The sequence below is a fragment of the Pelodiscus sinensis genome, chromosome 1 (genome assembly GCF_049634645.1).
Source record: "Pelodiscus sinensis isolate JC-2024 chromosome 1, ASM4963464v1, whole genome shotgun sequence".
In the NCBI taxonomy this organism is placed as follows: Eukaryota; Metazoa; Chordata; order Testudines; family Trionychidae; genus Pelodiscus; species Pelodiscus sinensis.
The window spans coordinates 143,652,277-143,679,370 of record NC_134711.1 but is presented as its reverse complement, the minus strand read 5'-3'; the positions used below and the strand labels follow the sequence as shown (position 1 = coordinate 143,679,370).

The 27,094-nt window shown below is 48.0% G+C and overlaps 1 protein-coding gene across 1 annotated transcript in view; it reads right to left on the bottom strand.

Moving 5' to 3' along the window:
* The window catches only part of CASQ2 (calsequestrin 2), a 47,195-nt gene extending 26,922 nt beyond the window's left edge, over positions 1-20,273 (bottom strand). The window contains exons 1-3 of the mRNA XM_006132880.4: positions 19,836-20,273; positions 2,275-2,359; positions 216-316 (exon numbers count right to left, since the gene is read on the bottom strand). Of these exons, the coding sequence (XP_006132942.1) occupies positions 216-316; positions 2,275-2,359; positions 19,836-20,063 (414 nt within the window). The 5' untranslated portion in view covers positions 20,064-20,273. The remainder of the gene's footprint in view (positions 1-215; positions 317-2,274; positions 2,360-19,835) is intronic.
* Between the last annotated feature and the right edge of the window lie 6,821 nt (positions 20,274-27,094).

The following is a 27,094-nucleotide window of genomic DNA, read 5'->3' as shown; positions in this document are numbered from 1 at the left end:
GGAGGAAGGAAATCAAAGAGATTCCAGCGTGGCCATGAACACTTTTGGAGTCAGCGTTGGAGGACGGTATTCATGACATTTTCAAACAAGAAAAGAATACTCTTGCAGAGAACAAACAAGAAGGGGCTGCAAATAGGGCTGGTACTCCTTTGTGGTGAACATTTGAAAAAACATTTTGGAAGTATTTGGCCAGTTCTGATCTTATCTGTGCTTACATCCAGGAGGAATTCCACCAGGACATCTGCAGCCAATTCCCCGTCAAATTCAATCATACGCTCCTCCTTAAAGATATAGAGGCTTCCTTCTTCATCCAAGCCTGGAAGAAGAGGATGAAGAGACACAGCATGGTCAGTATGCTATAGAAAGGGTTAATCGTGCATTCTGGGAAAATATAATTAGCAGCCCACTTGCTAGGGAAAGAGCTCTGTGGGAAACAAATCTGACCTATCGGCTGGGAAACATCACAACTAGGGACAGGCCAGAACTGGAATCCTGGCTCAGTTTTCTCTCAGACTTTGAGAAAGTTCAGTTTCTGACTCAACTGTGAGCCTCATGATTGGGGCCTCTTTCCCTTTCAATGGCAAGATTTTTTCTAAGCAAATAATACAAATAAATAATTGTGGGCTCTAACTGGTATCCCAAGACCAAATACCCCAGAACTGTCAGAAAATTGGTTTGGATTCAGATCTGTGATCTGGATTTCCTGGATGTGGTTGGGTCCCTAGAGATGGTTGTGCCAAGTCTATAAAATAAGAACTGACCAATAAGCCAAAGTGAGCCTCAAAGTCCCTCAGACTCACCTAGGCCTAGCATATATTCATGGGGCACCAAGTATACAGATGGATTCCAAAGTGTTTCATAGACTATATATAAAGATATTCCCCATTACTGAAATGTGGCCACTTCTGGGGTGGAACAAAGCAACTTTACGCCTCTATAGTAAATCATCAGTTCTAATCCACTGTAGGTGAGAGCATTGTTTCACAACTGGAGGGGCAAGACCCTCTAGGAGGGATCACAAGTAGTCTAGGGGACAGGAGACAGAAGAGAACACTGGTGGTAGAGAAAGTAGTTTGACTCCTGATCTACCATTCCCAGAGTAAATATGTTCCCACAACCATGAAGTAATATGAAGACTGGCTTCTGGAAAGCCAGTCCTGTTCCCTCTACTCCCATAGTAACCCCTAATATAGAGGACCACAGGAGTGTTCGCTTGTACAGAGCTGCAGGCTCAGGAAACAGGCTGCAAACCTAAGCTACTCTCCTCTGCTCTTGTGACACTCAGCTGAGCTGTAATATATGCAGCCTGCCACCAGTGACTGCTCCCACCTCAAGCAGCTTTTGACCACCTGCTAAGTGGGGTGCAGGAGGGAGTGCCCCCAAAACTGTCACCATGCCCAGAGGAAGAGCAAAAAGAGTCTGGAAGGAAAGAACAGGCAAGAGAAAATGGACAGAAAAAGATGGTCTAGTAGCAGCAGCTGAGCATAGTCATAAGGGTCAGGGGGCCCATCTTTCTGGAGAGAATCATCCAGTAAGAGCTTGGGAGGTGTTAAGGGACTGGATGATTTCTTGGGGATCAGTGATGTACCATGGAAAGCTTCAGCCGTACATCACTGTTTTAACTCTGACTCAGTGCAGGACTGGCTGCTCCACTGTGACATACCAGGGTACAGTCTGGATCAGGGCGGGGCCGTCAGCTCTGCCTTGTAATCTGGGGTGCCTTACCATGCCTTGCGATACTCGCAAATAGCCTTCCACATGCAATCCACCCTGTCCCCAAGTGTCTGTGTGTAACTGAAGCCTGCCAGCCACACCTTGGCTCTCACCAGCCTGGGTTATACTGCAGGGTGACCCCAACACACCCCAGTCCTGCATTTCCCCCCACAAGCCCTCTCCAGGATAGTACATATATATTAAGTCAATTATTCCTTTAAAAGAGAATTGCTGGGTTTGTTACCTACTGACACCTCTCTGATGGCCTCCATTAAATGAACCGTGAGTCTCATCCAGCCATCACAAATAGCAAGGACTGGCTTCTTTATTGGCGGTCTTAGCAAGGAAGCAAAAGGCTGGAAAGGACCATGGATCCTGACCTCCCCTCTTGTCCTTACACAGCGAATGATTCCCTTAGACTGGGTGGGACAGCACGTATGTGGAAAGCAGTCCCATTCTGTCCTGCAGATAACAATTTGGCTACCCTCTCTAGGGCTGATGATCTGATGCCTCTCTTATATGCTCTGTGCATGGTTTCAGAAATTTAGATATGACACTTACCCAGCTTTTTGGCAAGTTTTGCATCTTTCTTGGAATCCACAAACCCAAAGCCGATACCTTTAGGTTCCAGGACTTGGGCAGCAAGCTGTAGGAGAATCCAGACATAAGCATAAATTACATGAACATTGGCCACCCAAATACCCCGAGAGGACCTGCTTCAATACCAACGCTGTGACTGAACACACCTAGCTGGTACCTACCACCCCACACTAAAGCCCCTATGGCATATCATCAAATAAGTATGACCCATACTAGATGGGGATCCCATCCTGAAAGAAATCTTCCCTGAACCTCCTCTTGTGGCCTTCAGACAATGCCCCAACCTCATCATCAGAAGCAAGCTCTCCAGAGACCAGAACACACCAACACAAAGTGGCACCAGCCCCTGCTAGAAGAACCAATATAAAACCTGCCAATGTTATCTGCACTGCTGCCATGATCAACACCCTCCACAACTTACCTTTCAAGCTCCAATAGTCCTACACATGTGAGGGATCTTGGGCAGTGCACTAAATGGTCCAATAACAAGTATGTGGGTGAAATGAGACAATTCCTATGCTCTTGATGAACTCTCACAGGAAAAATGGCAAAAGACGAAAACACTCGGTCTCTTGTGGCTGGACGCTTTTCACAGAGCGATCACTCTGCGTCTGACCCATCAGTCCTCATCTTCAAAGGAAACCTGCACAGCACCTTCAACATTTGAGCCTGGGAACTTAAATTCGTAATTCTGCTAGGCACAAAAATTATGGACTGAATGGAGCCACTGGATTTATGGCTTATTACAACAACCTGTAACCCACTAATCCCACCTTTTGTCCTATGACTCCAGGGCACTTCACTTTGAATGGTCCCTTGGAATATGTGCAAACTACTTATGCTAAATAGTCCGTTCAGTCTTGTATTTAGCTGTAACAATCTAATCCTCTTCTCCAGGCAGAAGGAAGAGCTCTGTGCAGCTGGAAAGTTTATCTCTGTCACCTGCAAAAGCTGGTCCAATAAAAGATATTACCTCACCCGCTTTGTCTCTCTAATGAACACCACAAGGCCATTAAAAGTCATTGTGGCCAACCAGGATGGTACGATAGTGACGGGTGACCCATTCTGCTTTCTGAGCAGAATTGATGGGCGGATCATATCACATGCCATTTGTTGGCTGACGTATGCTACCCATAGGTCACAGTGCCCGGATTTCATCCCACTCGCTTACAGAGCCGGGTTGGCTTAAGATAGTACGCGCTGCTCACCACTCTCAGATATGCAGGTGTTGGGAGAAGGCTCGCAGCTGAAATCAGGGACAGATGGGAATCCACTTATTTTAACCCATAGATTTCTACCCACGGTAAGCCCAAAATCTGAAAACTCGGGGGTCAATCTTATTGCAAAGACAAACTGTGCCCACGTCATTGCCTTTCTGAAGACACAAGCAGGGAAAACAGAGATGCAGAAAGATGAAATGACTTGCCTAAGGTCACACAGGAAGCAGAGGCAGGGCAGGGTAGAAGCCTGAAATGCGGGCCAGTGCCTTATCTACTAGAGTAGCCTGTACATCGGTCTGCAGCTGTATCTCTTGCTGCTTCACTTGGTCACTAGGTTTTCCCTGTCTCCCTCCACTCTCTGTCCCCCTGTCACTGTCCTCAATGAGCCCAGCAGTGTTTCGAGCAACCACACTCCAGCCACTTGGGAAAGTCATGGCTGCTGAGGGAAGCAGAGAGCTATGTCAGTCGGGCTGTTTCAATTAACTACAGAAACCAGCTGGGTACCAGCTACAAGGCAAACAAAATCCCAGTACAAAATGACTGAGGTAGCACAGGAAATGGCTCCCAAGCACAGCCTGCTTCACTTCATGCAGTCCCATCCAGTCCCTGGTCCCAAGTGACAAGCCTTGTTGACTGCCAGTCACACAGGATGTTCCAGACCTTACCGGTCCTGTAAGGCCACAAAGCTGGAATGCCCTGAGCCAGGAGAATACCTCTGGGCTGTGTCTAGACTGGCAAGTTTTTCCGCAAAATCAGAAGATTTTGCGGAAAAACTTGCCAGCTGTCTACACTGGCCACTTGAATTTCCGCAAGAACACTGATGATCTCATGTAAGATCGTCAGTGTTCTTGTGGAAATACTGTGCTGCTCCTGTTCGGGCAAAAGCCCTCTTGCACAAATCATTTGCGCAAGAGGGCTAGTGTAAACAGCACAGTATTGTTTTGCGCAAAAAAGCCCCAATCGCGGAAATGGTGATCGGGGCTTTTTTGCACAAAACCGCGTCTAGATTGGCCATGGATGCTTTTCCGCAAAAAGTGCTTTTGCAGAAAAGCATCCTGCTAATTTAGACGTGCTTTTCTGAAAATGCTTTTAACAGAAAACTTTTCCGTTAAAAGCATTTCCGGAAAATCATGCCAGTGTAGATGTAGCCCTGGTGCATGGGCCTCTTTGCCTCCACAAGAGGTACTGCTTCAGGGTGCATGTGGAGGGCAGATTGGGGAAGGGGAGGCAGAGAGTGTGCCGGGGCATTCCTACATCTCGGCTGCCACATAACCCCATGGCTTTTTTTTTATGTATGCTGGAATTTGAGGAACATGAAAATCTAATGCACAATGCCCCATGGTTTGTAGGAAATGGATGCCCCTGGTAGGGCAAGGTTGCCTTCCCTGCCTCTGGACACAAGACTAGACGAGAAAGTAGAGCTTCAGGCAGATTATGGCCTTATTTATGAGTGACACAGGCCCATTCCTGGGCCTAGCATCGTGGGCACCCTGTGTTCCCTACATCCCACCACCAGGCTGATTTGAATGTCACACAATAGCTCTGAGCTGCTGGGCCCATAGAAGTGCAGCCAGCTAACCTCCCTGTTATAAATAGCCTGTGTCTGAACCCATAGGTGACAGGAGATTAAGGAAGATAAATGCAAGCTATGGAATCTGAGTTTCTTGTTAAGGATGCACGGTTAAGTCACTGTCATTCATTGGAAGCGGTTCACCCCTTTGCTAAAATTTTAAGACAAAACAAGGGCATTTAATGGCTGGGCTGATAGAGGCTTTGCTTGGGCAATGGGAAATACAATTATTTGAGTTCTCTTCTTCCCTTTCAAAAATACATACTCCCAAGCCTGCACTCCGCTGTCTTAGTCTTATGCTCTCCTTTCTCCTGAAAAATATGATTACCGCCTCACCCTTACAGTCAGACTCCTCTTTGGACCAAAGGGCATCCCCCCATCTTAACGATGTGTCCCCAGGTCTGTCTCCCTCCTTCACACCCATGCTTCCCATTGCCCCAAAGGATATCTTCCCAGGCCTGCTCCAGTTTCTTCACCCAATCCCCACCTCTTCGTAGTCCATATAACTATTTGGATTTTATTTCCTCTTTAGTTAAACTTCCTAGGGTCTGTCATTGATGGGGGGCAGCTGCCATTTTGTGAGGCAGAGTTGATGCAGCATGTTACAAAGGAGACACACAATGGACTGTCTTTCATGAAGACTTTATTTTTGTTCTTTCTTCTTTTCCTTAGTTAACACAGATAGCAGGCTGAAAGTTTAGGTCTACTGTTTGTATCCAGAAAAATAGAATACAGAATACTCATATTTCTGATACATTCTGGAGTATACCATTAGAGTACTTAATTCTTATTTCCCTTATTCCACTGCCAGTTATACTGACTGAGAACACTGGTCTCACTAGCCAGCTGCCCCACCTCTGACCCTACTGGTCCATGTAAATCAGCATTAGGTGCTTGGTAATAGCCAATGCCTGATGACTCAGAGTAAACCTGCTTTTAAGGTGCCTAGATAGCTAAGCAGGGGTCTGTGGAGGCAGAAGAGAAATTGCTTCCCTTCATGTTATGAGGAGCTGCCTATCCAGGGAACCCCTTTGCTGAACACAGGACTGGAGTATGAGGTACCTGAGCAACACCCGGTTATGGTAAGCAGATTGCCACAGTGAGAACATTTGATAGACCGTTAACAGGCTCCTCAAGCCCTGAAGTCCAGCACTCAAGTCCCTGCCTGCACTGAGACCAGAGACGATCGCTGAGGTAAAATACGTTTGGCTCAAGAAACTAAGACTGTGGCTATTATCAGGCAAACACTCCTTTACCCCGCACACTGGAACCTGAGCAGGCAGGCATGAAGGTCTTGAAATGAGCTCCAAAATGTGTACCCCGCTTGTGAGGTTTAAACACCTGCACATGGAAGGAGAGAGGGGTGAAGAAGGGATGGGTGAGTGAGGGCATTTGCATGATGGGATTGTGAGCAGAAATGTATGAAGGTGAGCACTTGGGTATAAAAGAGGGTGGGTGCATGGGGTAAGTTTTTGTGCATTTTTGTGACTGTGAGCACAGGTGGGTCAGGAAAGCACATGTAGAAAAATGTCAGAAGTGGAGAGCCTCTGTGGTAGGACAGTGAGTGCATGTGTGCATGAGAGAACTAGTGTGGGCACATGTGTATGTAGCATTTGTAAGGGAGAAAGTACAGTGTATGGCTGGAGGTGTGTATATGTGGTAGGAATGGTGCGTTCGTCTAGATCTGTGTGTGTGTGTGTGTGTGTGTGAGAGAGAGAGAGAGAGAGAGAGAGAGAGAGAGAGAGTGGAAGTGCCTCTCTCTCTGTGGGTATGTGTGATTGGAGGTGTTCCTGGGAGGGTATGCATGAATATGCCTGTTTGTGAGCCCTGAGCAGACAGCTCGGCTGGGATAGTCACACCGAAATCATGCTGTACGGCATGTGCCCGTGTGTGGCACTCCAGATTCCAGCAGGGGGGAATCTCTCAACAATGCCAGCTACACAGGAACTGACCAGCACGACTGCCCTTTTCCCTAACCCCTTCTGGATAGAAGAGTCTGATACATTGCCTGGGTATGGCTTTATCTGTGCTACTGCATTTGATCCACCGTCAAATATCAGAGCACAGAGACTGCCAGAGACACAGTCCTTTGGCTGGCTGCCCCTGATACTTTTATACAGTATCTGGCCTTGACGTATCCACTTACAGTATTTTCAATGGGATTTGAATACAGATATTGTTTCTAGCCTCGGCAAGCCTTTTGGCTCAGGACTGTGGGGTTGTAATGAAGGAACACAGCACCTCTGCCCTGCCTTTACAAATCAGATCCCTGGAAGGCTTGGCCCACCCAAGGCCTTGTCACGGTGTCTGCTTCCACAGCGAGAGATTTGGCTTTCACAGCTGCCTGGTGCAGTAGAGGAAAAAGGCTGTCCGAGAGGACCTGAACCTAACCGGTCATGCTACGCGGTGCCAAGGTGCAGCAGGAGTCCAAAGCACGCCGGGGTGAATTTGAACATGAGCAAAGCAATTGGATTCTCAAGGCTCCACGTTCCATGCACATTTGGCAATGCACAGCCTGTCTCTCCCCTGTCTGTACTAGGCCTTTGTAATGTGCCCCTGCCCTGAGGCTCTAGGTGCAATGCACAGCACTCAGAATAGCAGCTTTGTGTCCGAGAGACCCCCCTCCCCTCCCACTCCCATCCTTCCCTTACATGCGATGTTCCTGTTATTTGCTTCCATATTGTTCAGCTCCCGCTTTTGTTGTGGGAGGGGCTTGTGCAAAGAGAGGAGTCTACATTTCCCCCGGGGGTGGCAAAATTCACACTCGTCCTGATTTGAAGTGGTCAAGACTAGGGTGGCCAGATGGTTTCAACAAAAATACCAGACACACTTGACATTACATCACACTCGACATTACATCTTATTTAGAAAATACCCGACATTTCTATTTTCTCAATTTGTTTCCCGAACAGAAAGCTCAAATAGTGGACTGTCTGTTTCAAAACCGGACACCTGGCAACCCTAGTTAAGACTTCCCCACCCCAGAACTCCTTGCCCTGCTAATCAAGAGTCGCTGCCTTCTTTCCGTGGGGCCGAATAACCCTATGTATCTCAGCAGCTCTGGGAGGGTGTGAACAAAGAGGTGGTCTCTGAGTTAGTTGGGGCCCAGCCCATGCAGGCTAAGACAGCCAGGTAAGGGATGGATGCAGATCAAAGTCTCAGGGCATCTCCTGGATTAAGGGACGATTATAGAAGGTGTTTTTTAGGCAACTGTTGTTATCTGAGTGTCCAGGAGCACCCAGGACATGATGCCTTCTGTGGAGCATAGAGTCATAGCTTCTTCCACTTCCTTAAAGCATTTTGTGTTCCTATTAGCATCACCTCCCTCTACCCTGAGGCTAGTCTGAACCAGCTCCAACTTCCTTGCAGGCTTTGGGACAACTAGGAGAGAGCATTGCTGTCACTGGATGCAGAAGAGAGGAGGATCAGGGCTTTCCTGGCATACGGACGGCAATGGGGCTCATGGAGCCTCACAAACTGCCCAAGAGGCTGACACAGATGGTGAGTAGAGCAGCTGACAAGGCAAATCCTGTGGGGATGCACTGATAAGAGCTCAGGGAGGAGATACATTGCACATCATGGGCTTTCCTCTTGGAGAGGAAGTAGTGCAGTCAGCCCAAAGAAATTCCTTCCGCACATGCTAGCTCTTGCAGGCAAGTCGGCACAATCTCTTGGTTGATGGTGTCAAAGGTCACAGAATTCTTTTCCAGGTGTCTGCCTGGTGGGACTTGCCCACATGTGCAGGGTCTAGAGCTGATCATCATACTTGGTGTCAGGAAGGAATTTTCTCTGGGGCCAGATTCTGATAGACCCTGTGCATTTTTCAACCTGCCTCTGCAGCATGGGTTCACTTGCAGGTTTAGGCTAGAGTAAATGGTGAATTCTCTGGAACTCAGGGGTGGGCAATAATTTTTGGTGGGGGACCACTCCAGGATTTTGGAAAGTGGTCAAGAGCCGCACTTTTCTGTGGAGGGGATGCAGGGTCTAGGATGTAGGTTGGGTATAGAAGAGCACATGGGGTAAGGGACTGGGGTGCAGGAGTAAGGGGCTGGGATGCTGGAGATAGTGTGAGGTCTGAGAGGGAGTTTGGGTAAAGGAGGATGTGATAGGGTGTCTGCCCTGCACTGGCCCTTTAAGGACAAGAATCTAGTCCTGAGGGTGAAACCCTGCTGAGGCAGTTATTGCTAATTAGGGCCCAGCTGGGGTCTATATAAAGAAGAGCTCCTGGCCCTACAGAGGAGGGTTTACTCTGACTAGAAAGCAGGAGGGGCCTGGCTGTTTGGGAAGCAGGTGGCTTCCTGGAGGTAGAGCAATACTCAGGCAGGGTGAGCTGGGCAGTGGGGTGGAGCTCTGGCCTGACCTCACTCCCAGGCTGCAGGGCCTGAGGGGAGGCCTGAGAGTACTAGGCCTGCAGGGAGGCAGCCAGGATACGAGAAGGCAGCAGGTCCACACCCCCTTACCAATAATGAGTGGCTATTTCAGACTGCAGTTTGCCCTGAGGCAGGGGCTAGATGAAGACTGGCAGTGGGTCACTGCGACAAGGAGGGTACAACTGGGTGCCCCCTGGGAGGGGAAAGGGTGCTCCCTGCAGTGTAGAGATTGATAAACACCCCACCCCTGGAGTGGGGCCAAGAGTCACTAGAGTGGGCACTGCTGCAGGGCACTGTCCTGAAGAGGATGCTTCAGTCCAGGAGCAACCTGGGTCCAGAACTGACACGAGGTGACACCAGGCGGAAGGAGGTGTTCAGTAAGCAGATATGAGCTAATTCCCAGACTGCTCCTGGCAAATGGCTCTCGGCTGTGGGAGGTGGAAGAGGCTTGTGCTGCCTCAACCCCAGGCCAATCTCTCAGCTCCTATTGGCAGCTGTTTTCAGCCAATAGGAGCTGAGGATTGGGCTAGGAACTGGGTGATCACACGAAGCCTCCCCTCCCTGCAGAGCAGAGAGCTGCTGGATTGAGCTTTAAACTGTGGCAGCTGCATGTGTCTGAGGGGCCCAGTGGGATGGTCAGCAGGCCAGATCTGGTGGCTGGTCAGGCTGGATCTGGCCCCAGGGCTGTATTTTGCCCAGCCCTGCTATAATTTGAAGTCTTTAAATGATGATTTGAGTGGTTCATTTACTGAGCCAGAGATTAAGGGTCTGCTACAGAAATAACTATTTTAGAATTAGCGTTACTCCTGATGAAAAGCAGGAGTACAGATTTTGAATTAAGTGGTCTGTTATTTTGGCATAACAGGCTTGGTAGTGTGGATGCTCCACTTATAAATTCAACCCAAGGGGGGTTATTTTGCAATAAAGTCCTAGTGTAGACCAGGGCAAGGAGAGCTCTCCATATCTACGTAGTCTTAGGCTTTGGAGCTGGAAGATTTTGGAGTGATTAATAAGGCACTCAAGGCTGTTTCCAAATCACAGGATATATAATAGCAGAGGGGTTGGGGTACCTAGAGGAGGGACAAAGAGGCATCTTGTCCAGGAAGGCAGTTTTGGAGATTTGCAGAAAACCACTGTCCTTTCACTTAGCAGAGAGGGATGATTATACCTTGGAGCTGATGAAAATATGAATGCTCATGCTGAGCATTATATTTGATGTCAGTTTTTTTTTTACTCAAATGACCAAGAATCCTGGGGCAAAGGGTGCAGCCCTGGGGAAATCTCAGCTTTGTCCAGTTCCCCTAGTAGGGTGACAGATCACTTTGTAGTCTCAACTTCCCTTGGCTTCACCTGGCAGGGCCCTTCTAACTAATGTTAGCCTTTCTCTGCTCCACTGCCTAGTAGGAATTGAAAGGGGTAATGAATTTGGCTCTCTGGGGGAGTGTGATGAGGTGTTCACCCTACACCTACTCAGGAGAGGATAGTGAAGGCCAGACGGGCCTATTAGGCTGCAGGCTGGGAGATGGAAAACTCTAATTAGGGGAAGCAGTACTTTGTGAGAACAGGCCTGGTTTCTATAAAAGCCAGGGAGCTGATAGTAGAGAGAGGCTGCAAGGAAAAGTCGCTCCCTGGGAGGAGGGAGTTGTGAGGCTGGCACGTACAGAGAAAGGTGGGAGCCAGAAGGCAAGGAAAGGCCCAGGGAAAAGGGAACAGACCATGGCTGCTGAAAGAGGCTCTCTGAGCTGGAAGCTGCAGTAGGGGGCCTGGGTTCCCCTGCCAGCCCCTAGGAATTGGTCCTGTAGGACAGTGAATGGAAAGCCTAAGACTGCTGGTAAGAAAAGACTGGTACTCCAGAAGGGGGAACATGCATATGGACCTGTCAGGGGGTCAAGTCGTGAAGTAGGACCTCCCAGAACTGTAGAGAGCAGCCCAGCATGCAGCAAACAGAAGGGGACCCCTGATGTGGAACTAGCTGATTCCCCAGAGTGGCCAGGAGGCAGGCACCTCATGCAGTGAGTGGACTCTGTGAGGGAGTTGCCATTAATAGCTTCCCTAGTAAACATAGCTGGTAGAACAAGAGACTGGGAGGAAGGAAGGAGGGAAGGAGGGAGAATGAAGAGAAACCTCCCCAAGGTGCTGCGTTCTCCTTTCTTGTTTCCCTGTGATCCCTGGCCTTCCCAGTGGCTCCTGTAGCCCAAAGCATGTGGTGATGGAAAGGGTGTGGCTGTCGCTTAGTGTTGGAAATGCTGGGGAGTTTTGGTTGTAGCCTCAGATCTGGATGTCTAGCCTGTGTTTTGAGTCCATATGCAGCCACTCTCCGCTTCCCTGCACCTCCTTTCTCCCGCCTTTAGCACTATGGGAAACCTGTTGGACCGAAGGAGACCCTCTTTTCCAGCTGCCGCAATAGCTGGGTGGTGGTGCCCAGTTGCCTTTCTGCTGCACCTGTCGCCATAGCTCTGGCAGTGGTGCTCTGGGGCTGTTGAGGTGTTGTACACCAGAGCGCCCCTCAGGCATTTGAAATCTGCATCTTGGAGTGTAGCTGGGAGTGAACATTGGTGGGGCCCAGCAGAGTGGCTCCTGGGGCTCCAGACCCTCTAGCATTGGGAGCAGAGGGGAGCCAACTTATCACCCACTCCCCTTTTTTCCCAGCTTGAGCCTTATGGGCAGGCCACTCCCCAGTGAGACTGTCCATCCAATCCGCAAGCAGGGCTTGAGAAACAGAAGGCCAACACTGAAGTCACTTTAGGCAGAGCCCGTCTCTGGCTGTCCCTGCACTGGCTGGTGGATTTCTCTGCTAGCGATGCCAGCATGCAGCTTGGTGGGCATTAATGACACACATTGGAGTGTCTCTGCAGAGTGGGAACTTGATAACGCTCTTTGGATGCCTCACAAAAGGTTGGACATTGTTTGGTTTGTATTTTTATCTGAACTGGGCAGACCTAATTTTAAGTGGGCTCTCGGGCAGGCACATGTTTCCAACCCTGAGCTAAAAGGACACTGACTGGGGGCCAATCCTTTCCCAGGATGATTCCCACACAGCGTGTCTAAGCTCCCTGGGGCTTCGTTTAACCACTGCTCATTGGCAGCACCAGCAAGGTTTTCTGACTAAGCTGAGCACTGACTGTCCATCTGGAGATGGGCATGTCATTTATCTCTGCTGGCCTGCTCCTCTGTTTGCAGCATTTGAAACCAGAAATGCTGACAGTGAAACTGGCCCAAAAAACTAAACTGCACTGTTGTCTTCAAGTCGTCATTGTCAAGTCCAAGTAAGTCTCAAGTCACTACAGTTTGAGTCTTGAGTCCTTAAAGTCACTTTTGAGTCAAGTCCCAAGTCGAGTCTCAAGTCTTAATTTAAAAAATATCAAGTCACTTTTGTACAAGCCATCGATAGTGGCATTTTCGGACAATTTTTTTCACCAACTTGATTTAACAAAATTAGAAAGTCTCAAGTCAGAAACAATGAACTCGAGTTGAGTCTCGAGTCGAGCCACCTAGGCCACTTAAGTCTGACTCGAGTTCAAGTTGTGGAACTCAAGTCAACAACTCTGCTAAACTGGCCTCCAAAGAAAACTGAGGCAAGAAGGTGCAGATGGGTGGAGGTGAGAGGAGATGAGGCCATTTCTCATCCATCTGTATCCCCTCTGCCCTGCTTTGTCTAAGCATAAGAGAACCTTCTTTTAAACTTCAGGCCAGATTCCATCAGTAAGGCACATGGACAGGCTGAGGTCAATGCATTTGTATTGATTCAGTGGGAAAAATTCTTCCTCTAGCACTTCAGTGTCCAGGGAGATGGTGCATAACCCCATCTCCTTGGTCAGTACAACTCACCCCACTCTCTATTCTCCATGCTTGGCTGGAGTGGAGCCTTCACAAGCCTCTTGTACCCACCACCCATGACTGGCATAGATACGTGTCTCTTTAACCTGTACACCGCACCAGCGAAATTCATACAGTCAAAGACCCAGTACCTAAAAACTGGACAGTAACTGACTGCGAAGCCCAGTGATGACTGACCCTGGTGATATTCTAAACAAAAAGAGCTTTCCACCATGGGTTATAAATGTTTCCATCACGTCACGCTGACCCAACAGACATTGTAGGCTTCATTGACAGTCACAATCTTCAAATCCTATTATCTAGATTCTATCAGGGAGGACAATAAAAAGATGAAGCAATCTGTGTGGCTTTCCTGGCAGCCCTAGAATGCGCTTCCTACCCAGATGAGCAATCAGCGCAGTTGCCTACCCAGTGATAAGGAACACGTGGGCCTCCATGGCTGTGCTGACTCTGCATTGTATGTAGATACTAGCCCAAACCCTTCTGCCTTGGGCCTCGGTAGTTTCTCCATGTAGCAGCTGCATAGTAGGTGGGTCTATCCAAGGACCACTGAGCATTGAACTTTCTTGGGGAGAACAGCTCTAGAGGTCCTGGGGCTACCACTGTTCCCTCATCCCAGCATAAATAGTTGTGGTGTCTACTTTCATAATGCCTTAGCCAACAAGGAACTTTCACTGATCACTTCTTGATGACATCTGGCCATAAACAGCTGGATTAGCAGAGGGGGATGTTTCGAGTACAGGAACGTGGGCAAAGCGATGGAGCTTTGTCTTGCTAACACCTCCCACCTAGTAAGAACTCCCTGCTGGGGCTTGGTCATCCTGGTCTCCTTAGAGGACTTTGACCTAAGCCCAAAGAATGCTCAAGAATGGTGAGAAAACTGAGGCAGGGAAATGCTTCCCAGTATTTGTCTTGTCTAGATCTATATTTCTCTAGTTTGCACTGTCATGTGTCCCTGAAGAGATTAACTTAATTAAGACTAAGGATGGTCTTGAGGCTGAAGTGCCAAATGTCGGGGGTGCCTGCTGGGGGGGGGCCGGATCAGTGCTAGTGGCAACTGGGCTGCAGAACCTATTTCCATGAAGGAATAACAGACTAGCTGTGCCCAGGACCTGTGCCAGAGGTGCTGGACTCTACCCAGACTCAGGCAGTCTTCAAAGCCCACAGGTCCAGTGTGTGAGACCTAAACACAGCCTCACGCACTGGTGGGTGTCTAGTAGCAAACAATCCTATGGCTCTGACAGGCTTCATTTGATATTTCAGATTCAACTGAGTTCTTCTCACAGGATTTCAGCCCATGGTGGTGGAGCTATCTTGAGAACAGCTGATCTCTCACAATTTCCACTGTCCTGGGCCCAGTCTCATGAGACCAGTTGGTGAAATTTCAGTGCCATCTAATCCACACACAAACTCTTATCCCATTTGAGCCTTAAACCTGACTCCCCAGTTAATCCTAATCCAGTGCTGGATGCAAAAACTGCCTTTTCATCTCTGATAAGAACTTTGGTTCTTATGCACTAGGAGAGAGGTAACTAGGTCTCCGAGGTTGATTTCCCTCTCTCTCTCTTCTCCTCCCCCTCCCCTCAGCCTGTCACCTAGAGCATTTCAGAACTGGCCAAGTATGTTATGAGTAGGAGTTGTTCTAAAGCATCCTGTGTTGGCCGTAGTCAAGAATACCAGTGTGCTGCTAGGCCTATTCTGTAATGGGAAGCACCATGTTCCTCTTCTATCAACTTAAATAAGATGAGTTTGAGCTAGGGCAACACTTCATGAAACTTCAGCCTGCGAGTGCTGCTGCTTTGAGGCTTAAAGTGATCAGAATAGCTCAGCTTCCTTATTAAGGATTTTCCACACGTGCGCACACACAGAGCTAGGAACAAAGGAGGGGAGTATGGATGAAGGACATGCCTGATTGCAAGCTGCCCAGTCAGTATTTGAGATCCTGAATGCCTTTGCTAGGGCCTCCATATTAGAAGAAAAGCCCCTAATCCCATTATGATGATGATTTGATTTGATTTATTCCTTGGGATGGGGTGCTGGCCCACGGGAAGGAGGAATGATTCAATTTACAATGTTTACTGCAGAGATGGGGCTGGAGGCAGGTGTCTCAAATGGAAGAGGGACCATGAAGAGACCGAAGGAGAAGAGGAGACAATGGGGGAGGAGAAAGAGAGGAGGAAGTGAGGCTGGACTGCTAAGGAGGGGAAAAGGAGTGTGCCAAAGGACAGAGGCAAGGGAGGGGCTGTTTCCTCCCTCAGCTTCACTGTACTGCTCCTCTTTCTTCATGCACTTAGGCTGTTTAGACTGAGAGCTCTTCAGGGAATGTTTCTGTTGACTTACCTGTGACGCACCTAGGGTGCGTCTAGACTGGCAAGATTTTGCACAATGCTTTTGCGCAAAAACTTACCAGCTGTCTACACTGGCTGCTTGAATTTGTGCAAGAGCACTGACTTTGTAATGTACAAAATCAGTGCTTCTTGCACAAATACTTTCACGCTCCTGCTTGGGAAAAAGCCCTCTTGTGCAAGAATCGCGTCTAGACTGGCCACGGATGCTTTTCCGCAAAAGCACTTTTTGCGCAAAAGCATCCATGCCAATCTAGATGTGCTTTTGTGGAAATACTTTTAACGGAAAAACTTTTCCGTTAAAAGTAGTTCCGCAAAATCATGCCAGTGTAGACGCAGCCCTAGTATAACTAAGTGATCAGTGCTAGTTGTGGCCCCAGACCACAGAGGACGTGGGTCTGTTCCAGCCATAGCCACAGAGCCTTGCTCTTTAGCTTAGTCTGTATATACTAATATTTTTAGCTCTCAAGGTCTCTGGATTAATCACCCAAGATGGTGGCTGTTCCGGGGTGCTGTACAATAGCAATAACAGTTAATTTGGTAGGTGGGGCAAGGGGAGAGCAAGAGAAGAGCCATTTAGCCAGGGCTTAGAAACAGCTGACATGCACCCATCCCATCACCATGCTGATGTCCTTTTGCAGCAGCCCCTGGTGCTGGATCCCAGACTCGGTGAGGGAGCCCAGCACACCTCAGACTCCAGTGCAGGACCCCAGTGCACACCAGTGAGGAGGCCCAAAGAGGGATCTGAAGAGACCGGGAACAATGGCAATGCACCGTCCCTGTCAGTTGTGGCATTACTCTTCTTCGCTGTTCGGCTGCATGAGCTATGCCTGTGACCACAGTATGGGAGCATATGAGCTTTAATTGGGTGGGGTTTGGGCTGTGGGTGGAGCTTAGGAAAGCTCCACTGCCCAGGGGCGGATATACGGCAGGGCGAACGGGGCAGCCGCCCTGGGCCCCGCACTTCGGAAAGCCCCGTGCACGCGCCGTGGCGCCGCTGCGCATGTACCGTGGCAAAGGGGGGGCCCCGCGGAATTATGCTGCCCGGGGCCCCGCAAAACCGTCATCTGCCCCTGCCAGTTTGTTCCCTGCCCTTACAGTAAAAGGGAACTGTGGAGGCTCCAACATACACTTGTTGTCTGGCTTCAGTCTCTTGGTCACTTGAACCAGAGACAGTTTCCTGCACAAGTTCCACCTCAACAAGTCAGTGGCTTGATCACAAGGCACATTTTCTCACCAACCTGAAAACGAATATGCCAGAGTGGACATATGTGATCAGATGGTGCTGATAGGGTTGCCAGATGGTTTCAACAAAAACTCCGGACATACTTGACATTACATCACAACCTACATTACATCTTATTTAGAAAATACTGGACATTTCTATTTTCTCAATTTGTTTCCCGAACAGAAAGCTCAAATACTGGAGCGGTTCAAAACCGGACACCTGGCAACCCTAGGTGCCGATACCGGCACAGAGGTACATGTGAGGCTGCACTGTAGTTTCTTTGGATGTGTACTACCCTCCAGCCTGCTCACTGTGGCCACACTTCAGCAAAGTGCTTTAACCTGTGCATAACTTTAAGCAGGGGCTTACACCAGGGTCTGTCTCTGCCCACCCCACCTCTGTGATAGTCTCCTCTTCTTCCCTGAATGTTTCTTCTGTGTTACTACATCACACAGGGAATTGTTCTGCTTGAGCGAGCCCTACCGGGGGGGAGGGGAGAGGGCCCTGGAAAACAAGCATCCCTTACAGCTCCCAATCAGGAGCTGAGAACTAGCACGTGGTGAAACATGGATTTTCCATCTTACAAAAATGTTCAGCATTTTTTTAAAATCTCCAGTAAGGACAACAAACCAACATCTTTTGCACATAGAAATTCTGGGGTGAAAATTGTTTAACGACACTCAGACTCTTTCATTTGACTTCACCCCTTTCTTGCTTAATTCTATTATATAAAAAAATGAAACACAAAACCACTTGAAATGAAAAATTGAAACTTTCCATCCTGAGAAGGTCACAATGGGGGCAAGTTCACCTTTTCAGAATGGTTTCGCCCCATGTGTTTCAAAATGAAATTTTCCTGAAATTGAGCCAATTTCACCTAAACCTTCAGTTTTTAGTCAAAAGGCATTCTCTGAGGGAAAAGTGGTGGGACACAGCCAGCCAGTCAGCTCTGCACAGGTCAGTGGGCTCCTAGCCCCACTTAGCTTGTAGATTCAGGGAGCCCCTTGCATAGTTCCCGTCTGGCACCAAGCACATTCTATGAACAGAGAAAGGAGAAGGTGCTGGTGGAAAGTGCCCATCAGCAGCCTTGCAGTTTGAACGCCTGTACCCACAGCACAGGCAGCAGCAGTATACTCTGCCCTGTCGATGTGTGTCCGCCCTCTTCTACAGGAGCCACCTCTAGGAACCAGAAGAGAGATGAACCATTCAGCTCTCCTGGGCCTCAGTGTGGAGACTGCCAGCAAGGGAGGGCAAGTATGATCGCAGTTTTGTCCTGTGGACACCTGTCCATTGGCAACTGAAATAAAACCCACCAGCCCACTACATGCGGGTCAACATGCTGAGTCTGAAGAGTTTATTTTGGCAGCACATTGAGTGATTATTCTTTCCAGCTGTGGTACTTCTATGGTGCCATCACATACTGTCTGAGAACCTCCTATTCCTTCTCAAAACCCCTGGGATGTGCTAATGTCTGCAAATTACAGCTGGGGAACTGAGGCATAGAGATTAAGCGACCTGCCCAAGGTGACACAGGAAGTCTGTGGCAGAGCCAGGAATTGACCTCACATCTCCAGATTCCAAAGCTAATCACAGCCTAACCATCAGACTGCCCCTTACATAAAAAAAAGTTCACACATCCATTAAATAAGATGGGCAGTGACAGACTCTCATGGACAGATTTTTGGCAGGGAATAACACTTGTAATATGTAATAGATCCCTTCTGTCAAGCCTCCCTAAATATGTATTTAGTAATAAATTGCCATTTATGTAGTGCACAATGACTACTCTATTAAATAACAATGCAATTATAGCATCAGTTAAAAATCTCTCCACTAGAGATTTGCAGTTATGTTGCCCAGCTGTCAACCCAGTTTTGCAGAACTCTACCTCTTCCTTCACTCAGGAAAAGTAATAGTATTTTGATGGGTGAATAAAACTGCCTAAGTTGTTTTTTTTTCCTGTCACCTTCATTGTTAAATTGCATAGGTAGATTCTGAATCTGGATTAACACAGTCAGGATAGTGAACTTTCATTCAGTGCATTTTCTAGCTTTCAATTGCCATTTTATTAGGATATAACACATTTAAACCAAGATCTGGAAAGCAAAATGTAACTTGTCCTATCTTCACTCCTTACTTTTTTGCAGCTGAGATTGGGAAAGCCTCCTCAACCAAGGTGGAAAATGACTGATGACTGTTTCTCCTCCCCCCTCCCCTTCCTCAATATGCCCCAGTAGTTGGCAGGGGCCTTTACAACCAGAGCCAGTGCTGCAAATCTACCACGTAATTTTTACTTCATTTCCTTTTACAAAGGATCCGCTAATTAGGCTCTCTCATTGCTGGGTAATTAATCCCATATTCTCCAGTTCAGAAATGGATGGTTTAAATTGAAGAAATTAACAAGAAACTACAGCGAGACTCAAGCAGGCAACTGAATATTAGAGGAGCACAAAGGATGAAGCATTGGCAGGGACTGAGAGCTTTATTTTAAAAGCCAGCCAAGTATTGTCTTTGCAGTACTGATTAGTAAGGGCTCCTCTGCTGAGCCCTTTTAATGGGCTGGAAAACTGGTTCAAGTGCAAAATGTGGACAGGCAAAACAGTGAGGATACAATACAAAGTGACCTGAAAATTTGCCCAGCTTTCAAAGTGAAGCCTTAAGTCTTCCCAGGGGGTTGTAAAAGCTCAATCACCTTGTTTTTTGTTCTTTACATAGAAAAAAGGTTTCTTAGTTTTGAACGAATACAGAAATTCGAACAGTCAACAACACAGGAAAACCTATGCTCATGAGATTTCCAGACCCAAGAGTTTCAGCTGAATTCAGCATCTAAACCTTTGGGGATCTGTTCCACCTGAGTCCTTTTGAGTCCTTTTCCATGGCCTTCACATTGCACTGCAGCAGTAGACCGGGACAGAAACAGGCGTGCAGCCGGACACATGCACCAGCACTTACCTCCAGTACCATCTCTGTCATCTGGAACTGCTTCTGGGAGACTTTATCAGAACCCACAGGCTCATGGAAGAGCAAGCAGAGCATGTCATATTTCTTCAGGGCCTGCTTGTAGTTCTTCTCATTCAGGTCAAACACCCGCTCCTTCCCATCGTATGCAGGGAAGTCCAGTCCCTCTTCTGCCCTGCAGCAGAAGAACAGGTAAAAACCTGCCAGTAGCCAACAAATCATCTTGCGGGGGTGGGGGTGTCTCTTCTTGTATATCTGAGAATGGATGGGAAAAGAGACAGCAGAAACCAAAGGCTCAGGATGAAGTTTGAACTAAGTGTATGTTTCCTCAGCCTTCCTATTGATGAATCCAGACCCTCCCAGGCCAGTGGGAAGCAGCAGCACACTTTGCGGTCCGAGGCTGAAGACAAAGAGACAGACAGGAGAAGCTGTGAGGCCAAGCCCCGGATACCTTACATAGCTCTGCCCAGCTCCTGTGTCATTAGGAACTCCATTTTTAGGAAGCAGTTGTTTCAGGCTAAAAATAACCCCTGCAATGAATAAAAAGGACAGATATGACACCATTGAGGGACTTGCTGGCACTCCTCATCATCTGAGCGAGGGAGAGGGAGTGGAGGATGTTGAGATTAGGAACGGAGGCAGGCAGGCTCTGTCAAGGGAAAGGGTTCAGTCATATGGGGACTCAGAGCACAATCCACTTTATTAGGACGTTAAAAATAGACAGTTGCTGGGACACCAAGGGTATATTTCCTTTTTGGGACTGTGGTTCATGCCTAGATGTCGTAGTAAATGGGGATTGATCAATCAGTCTGGGAACATAAGTGGGAATTAATGTTTCATGATAGCAACTTTTGCTCACACTGCAAGGAAAAATTCCACCCCTACTCCCGGCTCCACGGAGTAGAGACAAACGAGGACATTGGGTGTTTTCCCCTCCTTCTGGGCTATTAAGCAAGGGTCACTGCTGAGGTTCCGATAGGCCACGCACCTCTCCTCTTCAGTTTCCTTCAATCTCAGTGGAGACCCGTGGTCACTGGTGGAACTTGGAAACTGCCCTTGTCTTGATGCCCAGAGTAACTGATGTGCATCCAGACCCCAACATTATGGAGATGTGGCTAAAGCATTCCCAAGTCAAACTATATGAGTGGCACAGTATTACTGCCAACACCAGGTATCCAGCAGCTGGGAGATTTGGGCAGAGGTCAGTGGTCTCGGCAGGCCGTTGGACAAAGGCCGGGTGTCTTTGCTGATCTTCCTCAATCTCTGAGAGGCTGTGGGTCACCAGCTGTTGATTGCACAGCTATGCAATCCTGCCTGGGTAGATGGAATCGCTATAGAGTGGTTCCCCTTGTCCTTTTTCTTCCTTGTCAGCAGATGAAGCCGGCTGACTGCTCCTTCTCTCCAGGGACCCTCAGTTGTGGGGTCTCACAGGGCTCAGGCCTGGTACCCCTTTTCCCTTCCAGGTGCATGAAACCACTGAGAGAGGCAGTGAGTGGCTGATGGGAGGAGAGGCCCTTTTTGTCTCTTGCTCTCCTCTGACCCAGACACCACGGCTGCCAGACTGCCCCCAGTGTCTGGCAATATCTGGAGCTGGACTAAAACCAGCAGGCCACAGTTCAGCCCAGACAGGATGCGGTGATGCTGATCTGCAGGGAGAAGTGTTTAACGGAGCTGGTGAAATACAGTTCACGTGAGTGTCGGAGGGGGGTGTGTAACCCTTGGCCTTACCGGACTCCCCATTGTTTCTACATTCCTAGACTCACAGATTGCTTTAGTCATGCCAACAGCACTCCTTCCCCTACAGTGGTAGAGACTGTGACCTCGCATGAAATGCAGATCTCACCTCCGCTATGTCTTCCTAGCGTCTCGGCTGCGCTACCATCATAGAGTCCACGTGACACTACATGTGGAAGACACTACATCTGGTGAGCCACCTCTGTTCTGAGGGACCCAGGACCTTCCCTGCATTGGCTCTGCATTGCCTGTTGGGTAAAATTCAAGGTGCTGGTTATAAATGCAAAGACCTCGAAAGCCCATGTGATCTTAAAAGTGTCCTCGCTCTTTCTACTCCTTCCACAGCCGAAATCTGTCTAGAACTTGACATCCCAAGGTTGAAGGAAGAGGGAGCAGAATAGAAGGTGTTCTTTGTGACAGGCCGGCACCTCTGAAATTACCTTCCTACTGAAACATGTACAAACACAAAGCTGGCCATGTTTGGAAGGAGGTACAAGACTGCTCTCCCAGCTGCTGAAACTCCTTGCTGAGTGGACACATTACAATGATCATTCGCTGGATGCTTAGGCTGTAAAATTAGAACTTGGATTGTGAGCTCCTTGAGGTATGGAACAGGTTGTTTATTTGTCTCTACCAAACCATATACATTTCTGATGCCATATAAACCCCCGCCAGTAATGGCATGTGTTTTAAAGCACACACAAACCAGACAGCATCATAAAATGAAACACTCACTGGAATGTGTGTGCCTTGACTTGTCAAAATCAGGGTCCCAAAGCCTGCTCTCCTGTCTCTTCAGTAGGATGCAGATCTTTAGAGAGTGGTCCACTTCCATATTTCTCAAGCTATTTTTCTTTTCCAGAACAACTTCTGAGCTGTTTAAAAATAGACGCAACCCCTTTCTCTTTTACATTTTTAAATGACTTTAGTGCTGGTGAAAGCTGCTGGTTTATTAGTCCTAGAGAATGAACGCCACTTTTTACCGGCAGTGTGTGTGCGTGTGCATATATAACATCTCACTCTCACATTCTCTCACCCAAGGGTAGCAGCAGGGAAAACTTCTCTCACTAGTGTGCCTCTGTGGAGAGACCTTCTGTAACACGGCTGTTGTCAATGAGGGTATTTAAGTAATTTAAAAATCTCACCCGCACGGGACCCTAATTCCAGGGCCCTGGAAGAGGCACGGCCTTAGGTGGAAGGGACGGGACCCACCTCCCCCAGACAGCCCTTCAGTACTGCAAGCTGCACCCCCCCTAGGAGTCCAGTGGTGATTTAAAGGGCCTGGGGTTCTGACGGCTATGGCAGTAGTGGCAGTGGCTAGAAGCCCACCAGACCCTTTTAAATTGCCGGGGCCTGTGGCAGCTGCTCCTTTTGCCCCCGCCAGTGGCCCTGAGCCCCACCTGTCGGTGATCCTGCCAGCAGGGTCTGGCAGTGCTGCCCTGGCAGTGCTTTAATGTCATTGCCCCTTCCCTTCCGCCATGGGCAGTCCAGGGGGTGGGGAGCAAAAAGGGCAGCGCTGTTAAAGCACTGCTGGGGCAGCCCTAACGTGGGCTGTGTCAGGGCCTATACCAGCAGCCCCTTCTTAGCCGTACCCCATACCCGCCCACTTTCACCTCTGTTGTCAATGGTCTCTTTATTTCTTAACCTGTCCACAGAGCATGTCAGCTCGGCCACTGGGCCGCTTGGTGGTGTTTGTGGCAGGTGTTGCTTTTTTTATTGTTGCTTCTTAAACGTGCCTGACTAAACCTCTGGGGCTATGTCTACACTCGCGGCTTCTTGCATAAGAAATATGCAAATGAGGCTAAGCATAGACTATCGCTGAGCCTCATTTGCATACCTAATGAGCTGTCATTTTTGCAGAAGAGGCTCTTGTGCCAGAAGGAGCTGTCTACACTGCCCCTTCTTGCGCAACAAAAACCCCTCTTGCGCAATGCCATTATTCCTGAAAATAATCAGCACAGCGGCATTGTGCAAGAGGGTTTTCGTTGCACAAGAAGGGGCAGTGTAGGCAGCTCCTTCTTGCACAAGAGCCTCTTCTGCAAAAATGGTGGCTCATTCGGTATGCAAATGAGGCTTGGCGATAGTCCACGCTTAGCCTCATTTGCATATTTCTCATGCAAGAAGCCGCGAGTGTAGACATAGCCTGGATGCTTCCCTTCGGTGGATTCCTCACGTCTCTTTGGAGGTGGAGCGTGTGAATTCAAACCAGCAAGGAGTGACGCTCCAGAAGGCTTGGCATTTCAGATGAACTCCCCGCCTTTGGAATGATTGAACAACCTGAATCCTAGGAGGCTACAAAGCTGGGATGGAAATGTCAGCACGACAGTATTTTGCAGAGAGAGGTCTGCGCCTAAACCCTGGATTCCAACGCCCCTGAGCTTTGCGGAGAATTTGGCTCCAGTCTTTAGCTCTACAGTGAGTCAAATCAAAAATCCTCAATTCAAATGGTCCCCTGGATGTTGGGATCGTCACAATCCCCAACTGGATGTTGTGATTTGACCCAACGTTTGTTATTTGTCCAGCTGGAAACAGGATGAAGAGAGTAATGTACAAATGGGAACACTAAACTCACTGGTTTGAAGTTATAAACAAGTTTATTTCAGGCACGTTTGCAGAGGGTATTGGTAAAGCAATGCAGGCAGAAGCAGAAAGCTAGTCCAGTGGTGAGGGCTAATCCCATTTGTACAAAGGGGATAACAGCATTGTCTAGCCTCAGCAAACTTGCTAGAATTGGAGGTCCTCAAATACTATGGTATTGGAAGCCATATATATAAGTACCTGGTGCTATCGTTTTACATACTACATGTAAGATTAAAGCACCATCCTTGCCCTGCTAACGATCATACCACCCTTCTAGCTGAAAACTGCCCTAGGGCCCCTGTAAAATAAGGAGCTAGATCTCTGGCCCAAGTTCTTCTGACCAAGTGTCCACTAAAAGCACCATCAGGGCTAGCACCAACTCTTCATGGAATGCTTCACAAAAGAAGATGGAGACTGGCATGGGGGGGGGGGGGAGAAGGGCGTTGGTTTGATTTTAGGGTGTGTTCTCTGGGTGAAATCCTCTCTGGGTTGAAGTCAGTAGCAAACCCCCTTCCCACACCCCCCTCTCCCCGGATTTCCATGGAGCAAGGATTTTTCCCAATGTCTTTTCTTTAGTTCTGTGGCTATCGGCTTGAAAGGAGCCAGCCTTCCTGTCCCTGCTACCCCCAGCCCTTCAGACATCAAGGATGCCTGCTGGGAATGAGTGGGCAATAAACACAAACTGTGTCTCGTGTCTTAGCATGTGGCTATTAGAAAGAAGTTTGGAGCATGTACTGTCTCAGGTCCACTTACCCCCTGCCCCCTCCCCTTCCCCCCCCCCCCCCCCCCCGCCACTCCATACCTACATTCTCTCCATTTCCCTGGCTGGTGTGCACGGTGAATGAGCTTTCCAGATACCAATGGCTCCAACCAATCTGGCTGGCTTTTTCTGAGGCTTTGGGATTTAAGGTTTTGCCCCAGCTAATCTCTTTACAAGCCTCTAAGACCTTGCGTGTTTTCCAAGATAGGAGTATTTAGAAAATGTGCCTTTTGTACAAGCCAGCCTCATTACAGGGACTCTCGCTAGTCAGGCAAGGTCGTGGTTTCAATAACTCACGGACTATTCCTATTATTAGCACAGAAGCCGCAACAAACCACTGAGACCTTACGGGGAACAGAGAAAACCATTCTCATTTCTAAGGCAATGCTGTAGCCTGCAACTCCACGGTCTTGCACCTTCCCTCACATCACTTAGCCTGGGCAAGCTGAGTGTTAAAGGCTTCCAGTCTGAGTGCTTTGCACTGGTGTCAATGTTAACAAGCGCACGGCAGCAAAGAATCAGACCCGTTGCTGTTTTCCCCCTTCCTCTTGTATAGGGCTTGCAATATTTGCAACTTCCATCTGGTGATCTAAAGGCACTTGAATTATTTAAGCTTTACTGCCTGTGCTGGCTCCCATTTACTAACGGGGAAACTGGTGCACAGAAGAGGGGTGGGACTTGTCCAGAGTTGGACAACAATTGTAGTAGGAGAGCCAAGAAGAGAAGTCATGTGAATAACTGATTTCTCAGTTCACTGGCTGAACTGAAAAATGTGAATAAATACCTTCCGGCAGACCTGACACTAAAAAAATCTTTTTTTCCCCAGTGAACTGAAGAAGTAGGGAAAAAAATCTTTTCGGGTCAAACAAAATAAAACAATTGTTTAGTTTTTGACGATCTTTACCCTTTAGAAAAACTGAAAGAGCTGGAAGTAAATTTTGAAAGGCTCAGTCATTCTAAATCCCAAACCTAACCCATTCCACTTAGAAAATGTTGAAATGAACCCCTGAGGTTTTTTTCCTGATTTTTTTTCAAACAGAGACAATTTGGCAAATTTAGCATGAATTCATCAGGTGTTTCGGTTGACCTGACTGCGTTTTTTTCTTTTTCTACATAAAAAAGCTTTTCCTGTCACACAGCAGAATGATACCATCAGCCTACTTGAAAGTGGAGTCTCAGACTATGTCTACACTATGCGTTTTGCTGGAAGAGGCAATGCAAATGAAGCATGTATTAGCATTTTCTCACGCTTCATTTGCATAATCTCTTCCAATCTGTTTTTTGTGCAAGAAAGGTTTTGCGCAAAAACAAACAGTGTGGATGTTTCCTTTTTGTGCAATCCTCTTGTTTTTGCACAAAAAGGAAACATCCACACTGCTTGTTTTTGCGCAAAAACCTCTTGCGCAAAAAACGGATTGGAAGAGATCATGCAAATGAAGCGTGAGAAAATGCTAATCCGCACTTCATTTGCATTACCTCTTCCGGCAAAACGCGTAGTAGAGACGTAGCCCCAGTGTCTCATTTACTTGTGCTTCAACCAGAACCAACTGTGAAACTGAGATCTGTCTGTAGATCCATTTGTAACATGTAGTATGTGAGCAATAGATCAATTAACAGTCTTTTTTCTATAAAGCTTCATTTGTTCACTTTTCTATATAATCAGTGCTTGATTAACAGGCTCTCTGGCCAAGGGGGGTATGGTGAACATAATGAGCATGGGGCGCACAGTTGCTTAAAAAATGTTTTATTAGATAAATTTCACCCTGCTCTATGCAGAAGCCCTCACTGCCTCTCTTCCTCGATGCATTAGACCAGATGTGGACCTTACGGCATAGGAATCTAATGAGCAATGCTGTCACTTCAGAAATTTTGTCCTCCAGGGCTAAGTTGCCATGTCACATGATTGGGGTGGCTACACCTGCTTACCCTTAGTGAATGCTCTGTGATTGTTTCAGTTCCCCACGTAATTTGGAATATACTTCAGGAGACACCGTAGTCAGAACTGGAACTGTCCTGTCAGGGCAGGCTATCTACCCCAAGTCAAGACAAAGTGGCTACCCCAAAAGACCTTTGTGGCAGCAGCATATTTTGTTATTACTTAGTCAATATCCCTGGATCCCCCACACAGAAATACTTCCACCTTCATACAGGATGATGAAAATCTTAACTGGGACTCCTG